Raw genomic sequence first — 14,006 nt, forward strand, 5'->3', positions numbered from 1 at the left:
CATGTTCTGAAACTCTAGTGTAGACAAAGCAGATAGACATTATCTGCAAATCCTAGCACAATGGTCAATAGAACAACTTCCACTGAGGTCAGTGGGGCAGAATTTCACCCTAATACATAAGCTTGAGTGGAGGCCTAAGCTTCCCCCTAGGGGCTGGCTGTATTTAGGAGAAAGGGTGGGGTTTTAAAACATTTTAACTAATACATTTTAAAATTCTAATGGTCACTTCTCCTCCCTAATGTAAGTTAAAATACAACTTGCCCTGTTTACATTAGGCTTTTAAAATATGCTTAACAACAATTTTGCTAACACACTTAAAATATCTTTTAGGCCAAGGATGGGTAAACTTTTTGGCCTGAGGGCCACATCTGGGAATAGAAATTGTATGGCGGGCCATGAATGCTCACAAAATTGGGGTTGGGGTGCGGGTTGGGGTGTGGGACGAGGTGAGGGCTCTGGGGTGGGGCCAGAAATGATGAGTTCAGGGATTGGGAGGGGGCTGGGGTGGAAAAGTGAGGTGCGGCGGGGGGGGGGTGATGGCTTTAGCTGGAGGTGCAGGCTCTGGGGTGGGGCTAGGGATGAGATGTTTGAGGTGCAGGAGGGTGCTCCAGGCTGAGATCAAGGGTTTTGGAGGGTGGGAGGGGGATCAGGGCTGGGGCAAGAGGTTGGGGCGTGGGGAGAGACTCTGGGGTGCAGGCTCCCGGCAGCGCTTACCTCAAGCAGCTCCCTGAAGCAGCGGCATGTCCTGTGCAGCCAGGCGGCTCTGCACACTGCCCCATCTGCAGGCACCACCCCTACAGCTCCCATTGGAGTACCGGAGGGGGCCACTGGAGTGCATAGGAGCTAGAGGAGGGCCATGCCACTGCATCCGGGAGCCACGTGGAGTGGCCTTCAACCCCGTGCCCTGGCTGGAGCGCCAGAGCAGGGTCATGTGGCTGCTTCTGGGAACTGCATGGAACAGCTCCTGACCCTGCTCCCCAGCTGGAGCACGGGAGTGGGGCAAGCTCCAGACCCTGTTCCCCAGCGGGAGCTCAAGGGCCAGCTTAAAACAGCTGGTGGTCCGGATCCGACCCAGGGGCCACAGTTTGCCCACCTGTTTTAGCCTATTCCAGACCAGCCCTAGCCTTCAACTCAATGAGCTTAGTCTATGTTAAAGCCTAAACTACCTGATCTATATTAGTTTTGAACGTTAGTTGCAGTTTTCTAATGACCTCTCTAAACCCTAATCATGATAAACACAAAGGTAGAGTTATCTGGGAGAGATACAAGGGGGAGGGCTCTTATCACCAAACTTTTTACTTACACACATATAATTAAGTGCAAAATTACCAGCTATGACAGACTTCTACATAATGGATCTCAAACCCCAGAATGCTATGCTCATAATTACAGAAGAAGCTGGTGTAGACCAGTGTGTTGTGAACAGTTCACATGTCCATGCCCAGTGTACATACAGCTGACAGACATGATCATCCAGTGACCACCACGGAAATATTCATCCTTTCAGCTGTTGACTAGCCAAGCTATTCTGTGAAGGAATATCACACTTTCTGGACTTAAAATATCAAACACTGAGCCTCATGTATTTAAATTAGATCACTTATCAAATGTGTTTAGCCCTTCCTGTGCCACAGCTTGCTGCCTGCCTGATTCACAGGTTAAGGTTTCTGTCAGAAAAGTGACTAAAAATGGAACTGTTCTGTTCAAGATATCTATTGCCTGTGTTTGTTTAAAGCAGACAGACCCAATACAGCTGGGGAAGAACAAGTCAGCTTCTATTCTACCTCAAGCATCAACAAAATGGAGGTTTAAAGAATCTTTATTACTGGCAATGATGTCAGAGGCAGAAAGCCCAACTTGAGTTGCAGATCCCAGATTGAGTTTGCAGGATGTCAGTTGGAAAACCCTTCTTTTGACTTGTAAATTGAACAGACATGATATGAAAACACTGGATTCAATAGGCTCTTTTTCAGACCCAGTGTCATTGTTGGTGACACGCTCTGTTATCTGTGCTTCTGAAATGCTCTTTTAATAAGAAAAGTGACACTAATACAGATACTTCTACTACAAATTCACTCTAATGTTGTGCTGTATCTTTAGCCAAGCAGCACAACTTCTGCACTCTCATTGTTTCCAAACTTTCAGCCTCAGCCCCTTTTGCCACCTGCAATTTACTCAAACCCTCCTCCCTGTCTGCTCGGGATCTTGCTACATTCTTCAAAAAGAAAACTGATATGATCCAAGGGCACCTTCCCCTTCCTTCCTTACTCCCATCACCACCATCTCTTCCCTGTCCCCACCACTGAAATTGTGATTTCTCTCATGCATATTAATTCAAGTTCAGCAGTTTCTCGATGGAGTCTGTTTTTGAAGCTTTTCTGTTGCAAAATTGCTACCTTTAAATCTGTTACTGAGTGGCCAGAGAGGTTGAAAAACACTAACCCAGGAACCTATCCTGATGCCAACTCTGTCCACATATCTATTCAAGTGACACCATCATAGGACCTAATCACATCAGCCACACTATCAGGGGCTCGTTCACCTGCATATCTACCAATGTGGTATATGCCATCATGTGCCAGCAATGCCCCTCTGCCATGTATATTGGCCAAACTGGACAGTCTCTACGCAAAAGAATAAATGGACACAAATCTGACATCAGGAATCATAACATTCAAAAACCAGTAGAACACTTCAACCTCTCTGGCCACTCAGTCACAGATTTAAAGATGGCAATTTTTTTAACAGAAAAGTTTCAAAAACAGACTCCAACGAGAAACTGCTGAACTTGAATTAATGTGCAAACTAGATACTATCAATTTAGGCTTAAATAGAGACTGGGAATGGTTGAGCCATTACACACATTAAATCTATTCACCCATGTTAAGTATCCTCACACCTTCTTGTCAAACTGTCTTATATGGGCTATCTTGATTATCACTAAAGTTTTTTTCTCCTGCTGACAATAGCTCGTCTTAATTAATTAGCCTCTTAGAGTTGGTAGGGGAACTCCCACCTTTTCATGTCCTCTGTATGTATATATATATCTCCTCACTACACGTTCCATTCTATGCATCCGATGAAGTGGGCTGTAGCCCACGAAAGCTTATGCTCAAATTTGTTAGTCTCTAAGGTGCCACAATTATTCCTGTTCTTTTTGCGGATACAGACTAACACAGCTGCGATTCTGAAACATGTTCTTAATAGCTTGTTCTCCTCCTCCTTTCCTGGTTCTCCTCCTATCTCTCTAGTTGCTATCAATGTTTCATTCGCAAGATGGATCCCATTAATCCTCACTCCAGCCCTCACTGCGGTTCCCACAAAGCTCCACTCTTGGCCCCTTTCCTCACCTCCCTGTTGCTGGAGATCTCATTCAGTAATATGATTTTAAGTATCATCTTTACACGGATGACTCAGGATATGTCTATCCTGCAGTATAAGCCCAAAGTTCAAACTGAGGCTCAACCTAACCACCCCCCTTTACACAAATCACACTAACCCAGAACTCAGATGCAGAGTCTCAGGACCACACAGGGGTGGCATATCCAAGCCTGAGTCAAACCGGGACACAGGGATCAAGCCTTATTGGTTTGCAGTGTAGACACAGCCTCGTAGGACTCATGGTCAGGGAATCTACCAAAAACATTCCACGATGCCATGGGCTGAGTCTTTGTCCTCTGGACATTCAAGTTTTTTCTCACGCTGCATCTGAACAAAGGGCTGAACAAAGGGCTAAAGCAGCTACATTTTGGGAGGCCTCTAGGAAGTCTGGGATATGGGTGGTTGGACTAAGGCCCACGTAAATCCCTATAGATACTGGGTCATCAGGTTCAGACCCAGGGTTCAGTAATTCCTAACCTGGGTTACAAATGAGTACAGATGCTCAAACCCTAGGTTAGCAGACCTCGGGTTTATTAAATTGAGTTCTACTAACTTTGAGCTTACCTTGCAGTGTAGACATACCCTCAGATCTACCTTTCTACTCCAGACCTCCCTCATTCCTTCCAAACTAAAAATTCAAAACTGTCTTTCAGAAAACTCCTTGTAGATATTTAGCCATCAGTTTAAGCTCAACATAGCCAAAATTGAGTTCTTGATCTTTCCCCTAAAGCCCTCTCCACTTCCATTGTCACTATGTACAACACTAACATCCTTCCCAACATTGAGGCCCATTGTCTTTAACCCAGTCCCCTCTCTGGACCCACACTTCCAGGCACTGCCTAAATCTTGCCTTCTCCTTCACACACATCTCCTAGATCTCGCTTTTTCTCTCTGTTCTGTCATAACTTTCCTACTCAGATCTGAACCTTAGAGTTCAGAGCATGAGAAGCTAGCATGAAACCTCCAAACTTAATTACCAGCTTGGATCTGATATCGCTGCCACCAGCCAGAATTCCAGTGTCTGGCTCACTCTGGTCTCCCCAAAACCTTCCCTGGGGAACCCCCAAGACTCAGATTTCCTGAGTCTCACCACAAAGGGAAATAACCCACTTCTCTTCTCCCTCTTCCCCTCCAGGTGTTCCCTCCTTGGGTTCCTGGAGAGATATACAGATTCAAGTTCCTTGAATCTAAACAAAGGGATTCCACCCTCTTTACCTCCTCCCAGATTTCCCCGCCCTGGGTACTCTAGGAGATTCCCTGCTTCAAGTCCTTGAAACACAAGTACCGAGAGATCAAATCTCTCTCCCCCCTCACCCAGAGGGTATGCAAAGTCAGGCTTAGTAAATCTAACACAAAGAGATTTTCCCCCTCCCTTCGTTTCTTAGCCTTAACCAGTGAAAAACACTCAAACGGGTCTTAAAAAGAAAGCTTTATATAAAAAGAAAGAAAAAGGACATAAAATTGGTCTTTGTATCAAGGTGACAATATACAGGGTCAATTGTTTAAAGGAAAAAATGAATAAACAGCCTTATCCAAAAAGAATACAATTTAACACACTACACACATGTAAATACAAAAAAAACCAATATAAACCTATTGTCTTACTATCCTTGTATTTACAACTTGGAAATAGAAGATTAGAAAGCCTGGAGATAGAAAGATCACTCTCAGAGCTGAGAGGGTCACCGAACCAAGACAAAGAACAAAGAACTCACACTCAAAACTTCCCTCCACCCAGATTTGAAAAAGTCTTGTTTCCTGATTGGTCCTCTGGTCGGGTGTTTGGTTCCCTTTGTTAACCCTTTACAGGTAAAAGAACATTAACCCTTAGCTATCTGTTTATGACATGTTCACACTGCTAAACCTTGATACAGGTCCTCTTTATCTCACATCTTGTCACTTCAGCTTGCTTGTTTCTGTTCTTGACAAAGGTCATCTTGCTCTCATCCCTCCTTACATCCATTCACCACACTGCTGCAAAAAAATCATCTTCCTCGATCACTGCATCCCTTCATTGGTTTCCCCTTTCCCACTGCATGACACAAAACAAGTGCAAACTATTTGTCTTCATTTTTAAGACTACTTGACTTGGCCCTGTGCTAATTATCATCTCTGATATGGAATAAGGCTGTCAGCTCCCACCTACACTCCACTAGTGCTGCCAGCCTTTATTGCCTATTAGACACACATCAATGTTCAAACAGTTTTTGTCTGTGTGCAGTACCCAGCACAATTGGGATGTGATCCCTGACTGGGACCTCTCGATGCTATTGCAAATATTAATGGAATAGCATAATGTACAGTGTCCATTTTAAAGCATCTTGTGTGCCTTCTTTTGGGGCTATTATATACTGAATTTTCATAGCAGAGATCTCTTTTTCACCAAGTAACTCTAAGCATTAGTTTTCCTACTGTGCTTCAAATACTAATTTAATAAAATGTAGATATAACATTTAAATAAAACATTGCAGTTTCCAGCACTGGATTTATCGGGGTGGTTATCTATAAAATCTTGCAAATCAGAGTGATTTTCTGAGATGCAGAAGGAAGAAAAATTCAGTCTGGAATAGAATTGTGATTGTCCACGGTAACTGGGTAGCATTCACTGCAATTTCAGGCATAGAGCGGACTCACTCAGTCTGTTGTTTGACTTGTACTTATTCAGCATCTAACACTTTTTTTTTTTTTTAACTGGATCACAGAGCAAAATTTTATCTCCCCATTCCCTCTCCTGAAATGGACTCCAGTGAAGGTTGTTGGCGAGATGTTTGTAGTTAACCCTCTGTAAGCAACGTCTTTATGTAGTTGTACCAGTCTCATTTCATGCTTTATTTAAATACTCTACTGTGAAGTCCCAAGATATTTTAAGAATTTGCACAGTTTCAAGGAAAACAAAACAAGCTATATAGGAAGCCTATTTGTATAAGCTCACTGAATGGAAGAGACTGTGAAGTGCCTTTGGCTTATATAAGAATATGTAGATATCTACAATACAACAGAGTTCTCTCAAACAAGCTCTTCCATAAATCTTATGGTTACATATGCATTATTATTCTTCATTTCAAAGGATTCAAATATAATTGACACAAAAAATATATATTGACTAAAGAAATAGGAATACTGGATGAAATCCTGGCCTCATTAAAGTCCATGGCAAACACCACATTGATGTCAATGGGGTCAGGATTTCACCTACATTATTTGAAATAAGTCACTGCAACCATTCTGCTAGCTTTTAATATAAAATGCATAATCCTTTTTCTTTTATAAAAATACAGGTACAAATTGAGAAGATTGGTTAATGAGCTAAAACAAATACAACGTGTATATAGGCTTACTTTAGCACTTAGTCTGGCTCATTTTGCCTGAAGAGAGATGCAAAAAAACCTCAAACTACTAACATTTGGGTAAGAGTGAAGGCTTTTTAGTGGTTTAATGGATTTTCTTATGTAGTAAAATTCAATAAAACTAGATGGAGGAAAAAGGATTGTTGGTTCTCTTCTTCTGCAGATATGTATGTCTTTCCTTGCAAATTCTTTATAATCAGTAAGTAACAATGCATGCTTTCCTCACTGAGGTGTTGCAAGGATTAGTCATGGTTTGTACAGTGCTTTGAAGAGATAAAGCACCATATCAATACTAAGTCTTTAACTCCTACAAATCCTTCACTGAAAAGAAACCCATCGGACTGCAACTCACCCTATGTATATGCACAAATACAACTTCCACTGCTCTGCCTATTTTTTGCAATTGACAACAAGTAGCTTGTTGGACATTTAGAAAAATCCATGTCATACTCAGCTTAATCTCCATTTGCAAAATCTGCAGTTTTCATGTTTGTTTACAGCTATTAAAAAGGTGAACTCTACAGATAAATGGGATGCCACAAACTGCTGCTAGGGACTGAAATATCCAGCACATAGCATGGAAGTCTGTAATATTGGCAGTAATAAAAGAAAATAGTACTATATAGTGAAAGAAATACATCATTTAAAAAAAGAAGTGATTTGAAAACTTAGATTTCTATCTTTATTAAGGCTTTGAAGCCCTCCATTTGATTCTATAAAATATCGAAAATAGTGTTTGCTAATGAAAATAGAAAGCATCTTTTTTCTTTTTTGCATGAGTTATACATCTCACATGGTGCTCTTCAATGTAGATATTTTGCTGCTGAAAGTAACAAATCATGAATAATTCATAAGCCAAAAAGTATACGATTGGGCTTTTCACTTGAATTTTCTCCTTAAAAGCTGATTTTTTTGTTTTAAGTATCTCTTCTGACTAAGTAACAAGCATTCCTACTTTACTGCACCTAGCCCACAAAACAACTCTTCTAATTTCTGACTAGACAATATAAAACACATTTACACAGTTTGAGAATATTGCATTCTCCATTTTCCAACGTTTCCTTGTTAAACATCCATCCATGTGCAAAGAATGTTTCCGTTCTGTGCATGGAGTAACAAAAAATGAAATGAAAATCACTTCACTTCAAATGCCTGGTAACTTTACTGTACTGATTAGGAGTATCTTCCCAGAAAAGAATAAAAGTTATCATTTTAAACTCTCATCACATTACATATCTATAGATCTATAGATAGATATATCTATATCTATATCTATATATATATCTATATATATATATATATAATAAAATGCTTTACTATATCTTAACATTTCACAAGTTACCTAAACTGCTATTGTACAAAAGTCTGAAAACATTTACACATGATTGTTTCAAATCAGGACACTCACCAAAAGACTGAAGGCAGGTTTCAATGAGGTTCTCCAGGCTGGCGCCTTTGGCTAAGTGTCCCAAAGGCATCATTATTCTGAACTCAGTAATCTGGGCAGGATTTGAATGGGAGGCACAAGAACTGATCTGCTTCAGTTCAAGTGCTGTTTTAGGGGCAGTGCTGCATCCTTGTGCAGGTTTCCTAAAGGAAAGGACAACAGTCAAGTGAGTACAATGAGAGCAAGGCAGTGGCAAATTTCATACAAGCCTCCACTGTGGGTTGGAAAAGGAGGAGAGATTGAAAAGGCAATTAGCTCCCTGGATTTGGGTTGGTGAAAAACATAACCCTCCCACTTGGCAAATGCACCAAAGAAACCCCTCTTTATAAAATATATTTCACCCCGAAAATATGCCTCTTTAGAGCATGGTTATAGAGCTCTTCATTTTTTAAAATCTATATATTTCAATCTTAATGTAAACATAATTCCCAAGCAAAGCAACAGGCATTCATATAATCTGACACAATCTAAAATCAAACAATGTACATTATAACACTGGGAAAATGCCCTAGTAATGACTATCCAGCCTATGGATATTTACATTTGGGTACTATGATGAAAGTGAATGGATTTAAGCCCTTAGTCAAACCCTGAACAATTCTGGAAGACATTAAAAAAAAAACTGTTAAAAAATAATGATAAAGCTCATGCCTGAAATATCAGCATGATTTTACAGTGGAATATTTTAGTTACATGTTTTTGTTTCTATAACTGCTCCCATAAATGTCCACTTATACTGAATTTTTCTTGCTAAGTTACTAATGACTGTTAACAACAACCTTATTGGTCAGACTTTCCAAAGCAGCCACTAAAACTGCACCCATAATTCTGCAAGTGCCTATTTTTAGATGTGTATTTTTCACACCTAAAGGTTTTGTATGTACAAAAAGCTTCTGTGTTTACAAACAACATTTGAGTTTACCTTATTTTTACACACAAATTACAATTTTCCTGCAAACATAAGCGATTGAGAAGGCACAAAAATCATAGATAAAATGTGTGCTCAAATTTGCATTTGCAAAGCTGCAGGCACCATTTTGAAATGCCTTTGAAAATATGGCCTGATCGTTCCCAGTCAGTGATAACCGCTCTGTTCAATAAAACGGTTAGCTGTTTTTAGGTATGTAAGTTGCACGCCACTGAAACATCTTCTAAGAGAGAACATTAAAAATCATAAGTGGGGTGAATTTTACTGATGGTAGAAGTAAGGCACAGATGGCATTGCCTGGAACAAAACTTGGTACAGTAAGCAGAAGTGCAGATCTCCTTCATGCACAGTTTGAACCCTGCAGTGAAACTCATGTTTTAACCCCTGTAGGTTCAGGCGCAAATATAAAATACTTATTCAATACAGTTTTTCATAACCAAAGCACTTAAGATATTAATTAATGAAATCTAGCCAAGGCCCTGTAAGGTAGATTTTTAGAGTTAAATTGTTTCTGGTGTAAACCCACTCTCTGTATATTACTGATAAGGAAGACAAGCTACAGGGGGAGTGTTTTTAGTGTCAGAGCTGAAAGTAGACATCAGGCATCTCTGACTCTAGGGTCTGTGCTCCAAGGGGAGTTATACATGCCTAACAAAGAGAATAGAGCCCTCACGCCATAGCTTCAGAAATGAATCTCAATCCTTATCTGCAATTTCTCTGCCATTAGAGTGCTGTGCAGTTCATGACACTCATTTCACATGTCACGTATGACCACGCTTGAAGCCAAATCACCAGAAATACAAAGCTAGTGTATGATGGTGCTGCTGATAGAGATGCTAAACACCCCCATCCATTCCTGTTGAAGTCAGAATTCTTCACACAGCAGTATCAGCCTGTCTCCTATTTTGTCTAAATGTTCCTTCCCTTAGCTTTATTGTGTGACCTCATGGTCTCATTTTATGGGTCTAACAGGAAGGAACCGATCAGCTTACAATATGCCCTTTGTCGATTCCCTTCCAACTCCCATTCGAGCCAGGCTGCCACAGCATTATAGTGGCAGTGAAACAAAAGTTACAAGTAGTAGGTGTATTATTTTGGCTTGGGCCAGAATGCACTCAGAACTGAACAGTGCACAAAATAAAGTCAGTCCCCACCCCACAGATCTTACAGCATGGCACTTTCTGCTTCCAAAGCAGGGTACAGAGGGTAACTAATCAATGACATTAGCTGAATTCATCAATTAATTAAAAATATCTCCACTTACAGCAGTTAGTCAGCATGTAAGGGGAGTGGAAGTGAACACTTCTTTTTTTCCCATCCTGGATTTCCACTGCAAACTTTTGAAGGGAAAAAGAAATCACGAAGTAATGAATGTCAGCTTGTGGGCTAGCACCCAACACTAGGTGGTGTCCCCATGTGAGAGGACTAGCACCAAAGCGATGACTTCTCATACACCACACTATAGACTCAAGCACGTTACCCCAAAGCGACAGGTGAGGAGATTTTTCAGACAGAATAAGAGATCCACAGGCTCGGACATTCCTGCAACAGCAACCACAGGGGAGGCAAGATCACTCCAGCAGCATTCCTGCTAGGCCACCCCATTTATTACAACTTTCAGGTATTCTCAATCCACCCCGCTTTTCAAAACAAGACAAAAGCCCAGCTCCCGCTGGGAAAGTTACAATCAAGATGGGGAAATAGGCTCTTTTTACGCCCCCATTTCCCTCCCCTCTTTCCCCCGGGGTAATTGGGTAGCAAAGCGATGGGCTTTAGACACGCTATTGCAGCAGCCTGGATTTCAAGCTTCAGGGCACTGCTTCCCCTTGCAGGTCACTTCATCCCAGCCTCCCTGCAAGCGCGGCAGCAAGGCAGCTCTGGCCAAGCCGCCCAGGCTCGAGCCCAGCGCGGGCTCTCCGGAACCAGGAGCGGGTCCGGGCGCCTCTAACTCTGCCTTTCAGTGCGCGTCTGGGAGGGGGGTCTCGGGAACAGCTCCGGCCAGTTCATTTGCCCCGCATTCCCTCCCGCCCGCATCTGCCGCCTCTTCATCCCCTAGCGCCGCCAGGGAGCTCCCGCCTGGAGAGGGGTCCCGAAGCAAAGTCCCGGCTCGCTTACGGGTTCTCTTTCCTCTTCCCTAAGGTTCCCATCTCGGAGCCAGCCTCAGCCCTGCCGGGATCACATGGCGAGCGGGGTCACCAGGAGCAGCGAAGTTTCTGGGGAGCAGCCCCGGGCATTGCATTGCATCGCTTCCTCCTCCCCACTCGCTCTGTTTCCACCCGCTGAGCAGCTTCTCTAGAGAAGCAGTTGCGAGCGGTGCAGCGGCAGCCGGCGCCAGTTGTGACAAATGAGGGCGCAGATCTTATCGCCAGAAGGAAGTGATCAGCTGCTCTTCTCCGAAGCCGCCGCGCTTAACAGGTATGGAACCGCAGCAGACTCCTGCTCGCGCGGGTTCATGGCAGCAGCATGTTCCAGGGCAGGGCTCTGTCTGCAATGCAGTTGCTTACCCTGGCGGGCCGAGAGGGCTTCAAAGCCCAGCGGAGTTTCATGCTAACCGGAGAAACTCATTTTCCATTTTCAGTGGAACACAGTTTTTGGTTTGGTTCGTTTGCGGGTTTTGTTTTTTTAAATGGCTTATCTTTTTTTTCCTTTCTCCAGAATTTTGGTCACTATGGCAGCCAAAAACTGGTTCCGAAAATGTTCAGGATTTTAACAACATCCCAAAAAAACTTCAAAGAACTTATTCACTGCAAACTAAATCCTGTTAATTTTTGCTGATTCTACACACACACACACACACCCAAATCCTTTCCCAGCCACCTGTATTATAAACGCATTCAGACCCTCTAGTCCTCCTAGCAATTGATAGCATACCCTGGCCTCCCTGCACCTCAGCTTTCTCACGTGTAGAATAGGGATAAAGATGCCTGGCCACTTCTGTCAGGTGTTTTCAGATCTATCTGTTAAGAGATCTCTCTATATACTAAGAGTTCTTCTAGTTATTTATATAACACAGTAGATGTGCCTGGAGCTTACAGGCAAGGAAAAAACAAAGAGTTCCCCTTCTACAAGTCAAGGTAAGCAAAAAGCAGAGCTAGGGAGAGGGAAATGGCAGAAGAAATGCCAGATCCAAGGAAGCCCCATGTGGAGACCATGTTCCATTAGAACAGAGGTGGGCAAACCTTTTGGCCTGAGGGCCACATCGGGTTTCCGAAATTGTATGGAGGGCCGGTTCCCCAAACAGCCAGGTGTGGCCCAGCCCTCGCTCCCCGCCCCCTATCTAACCCCCTGTGCTTCTTGCCACCTGACAGTCCGCCCGGGACGCCTGCCCCATTCAACCCCCACTCCCTGTCCCCTGACCAGCACCGGATCTCCCACCCCTGACTGTCCCCCGCCACCCCATCCAACCTCCTCTCTCCTTCCTGGCTGCCTCCCTGAGACTCCTGCCCCATTCAACCCCCCTGTTCCCTGCCCTCTGACCATCCCAACCCCTATCCACACCCCTGTCCCCTGACCACCACCCCAAACTCCTCTGCCCTCTATCCAACCCTCCCCACCCCCTGTACTCCCTGCCCCCTTACTGCATTACCTGGAGCACTGGGTGGCTGGCAGTGCTAAGCAGCTGTGCCACCTGTCTGGATCCAGGCACACCACTGCGCAGCACAGGGCACCAAGTCAGGCCGCAGCTCTGCAGCCCCGCTGCCCAAAGCATTGTGCTGGCGGCACAGTAAGCTGAGGCTCCGGGGGCGGGGGAAGAGTAGGGGAGGGGTTGGGGGCTAGCGTCCCCAGCCGGGAGCTCATGGGCCCGGCAGGAGGATCCCACGAGCCGTAGTTTGCCCACCTCTGCATTAGAATCATAGGATTAGAAGGGCCCACAAGAGTCATCGAGTCTAACCCCCTGCCAAGATGCAGGATTTGTTGTCTAAAGCAGGGATCGGCAACCTTTCAGAAGTGCTGTGCCAAGTCTTCATTTATTCACTCTAATTTAAGGTTTCGTGTGCCAGTAATACATTTTAACGTTCTTAGAAGGTCTCTTTCTATAAGTCTGTAATATATAACTAAACTATTGTTGTATGTAAAGTAAATAAGGTTTTTAAAATGTTTAAAATGCTTCATTTAAAATAAAATTAAAATGCAGAGCCCCCTGGACCAGTAGCCAGAACCCGGGCAGTGTGAGTGCCATGGAAAATCAGCTCATGTGCCACAGGTTGCCTACCCCTCGTCTAAACCATCTAAGGCAGATGGCTGTCCAGCCTCCTTTTGAAAATCTCCAGTGAAGAAGCTTGCACAGCCTCCCTAGGCAGTCTGTTCCATTGTCCTGCTGTTCTTATAGTTAAGAAGTTTTTCCCGAGATTCAATCTAAATCTGCTATGCTGTAGGTTGAACTCACTGTTTCTTGTCCTGCCCTCTGTGGACAAAGAACTACTTCTATCTTTTTTGTGGGAGCCTTTCAAGTATCTGAAGACAGCTATTATTGTTGCAGGAGCAGCAGTGATCTGTATGCTATGTATAACCTGTATGCTCAAAAGGTCTGTTATACTCCCCCACACACACACACCTTTTGTCTCCTCTCCCTCTCTGAATACCTATGAGTGGCTTTCCCCCTCCCCCTCCCTCCTGGAATGCTTGTGGGATGAATGGGCTGGTTGAACAGCTGGAAGATCAGAAGAGCTCCCAAGGTGTTTGGGACTCTAATTAGGTGGGACTCACACACCCAGTGCATGGACACTGCCGCAGGTGGAGTGTAACCAACCAGACGTGGCCAAGTCATCTCTAGTCGCAGGCCATGAGGAGCAGGACCTTAAAAGGGGAAGGTGCCATGTACTCAGGAGTGCACTCAAAAGCTTGTACCTCTCGTTAAGGTCCCTTCGCCCGGACATCCTGGCCAGCGATTCACTGCGTTGCA

General features: G+C 43.8%; 1 protein-coding gene across 3 annotated transcripts in view; it reads right to left on the reverse strand.

The window, feature by feature from the left end:
- The window catches only part of RASGRP1 (RAS guanyl releasing protein 1), a 76,988-nt gene extending 65,526 nt beyond the window's left edge, over window positions 1-11,462 (reverse strand). For all 3 annotated transcript variants that reach the window (XR_003999990.1, XM_030559396.1, XM_030559394.1), the window contains exons 1-2: window positions 11,219-11,462; window positions 8,137-8,318 (exon numbers count right to left, since the gene is read on the reverse strand). Coding sequence is in view for 2 of the 3 variants with exons in the window: in XM_030559396.1 (XP_030415256.1) it covers window positions 8,137-8,318; window positions 11,219-11,250 (214 nt within the window). In the remaining variant the exon portion in view is untranslated. The remainder of the gene's footprint in view (window positions 1-8,136; window positions 8,319-11,218) is intronic.
- Window positions 11,463-14,006: the final 2,544 nt, after the last annotated feature.

This window comes from Gopherus evgoodei, chromosome 4 (assembly GCF_007399415.2).
Source record: "Gopherus evgoodei ecotype Sinaloan lineage chromosome 4, rGopEvg1_v1.p, whole genome shotgun sequence".
Classification (NCBI taxonomy): domain Eukaryota; kingdom Metazoa; phylum Chordata; order Testudines; family Testudinidae; genus Gopherus; species Gopherus evgoodei.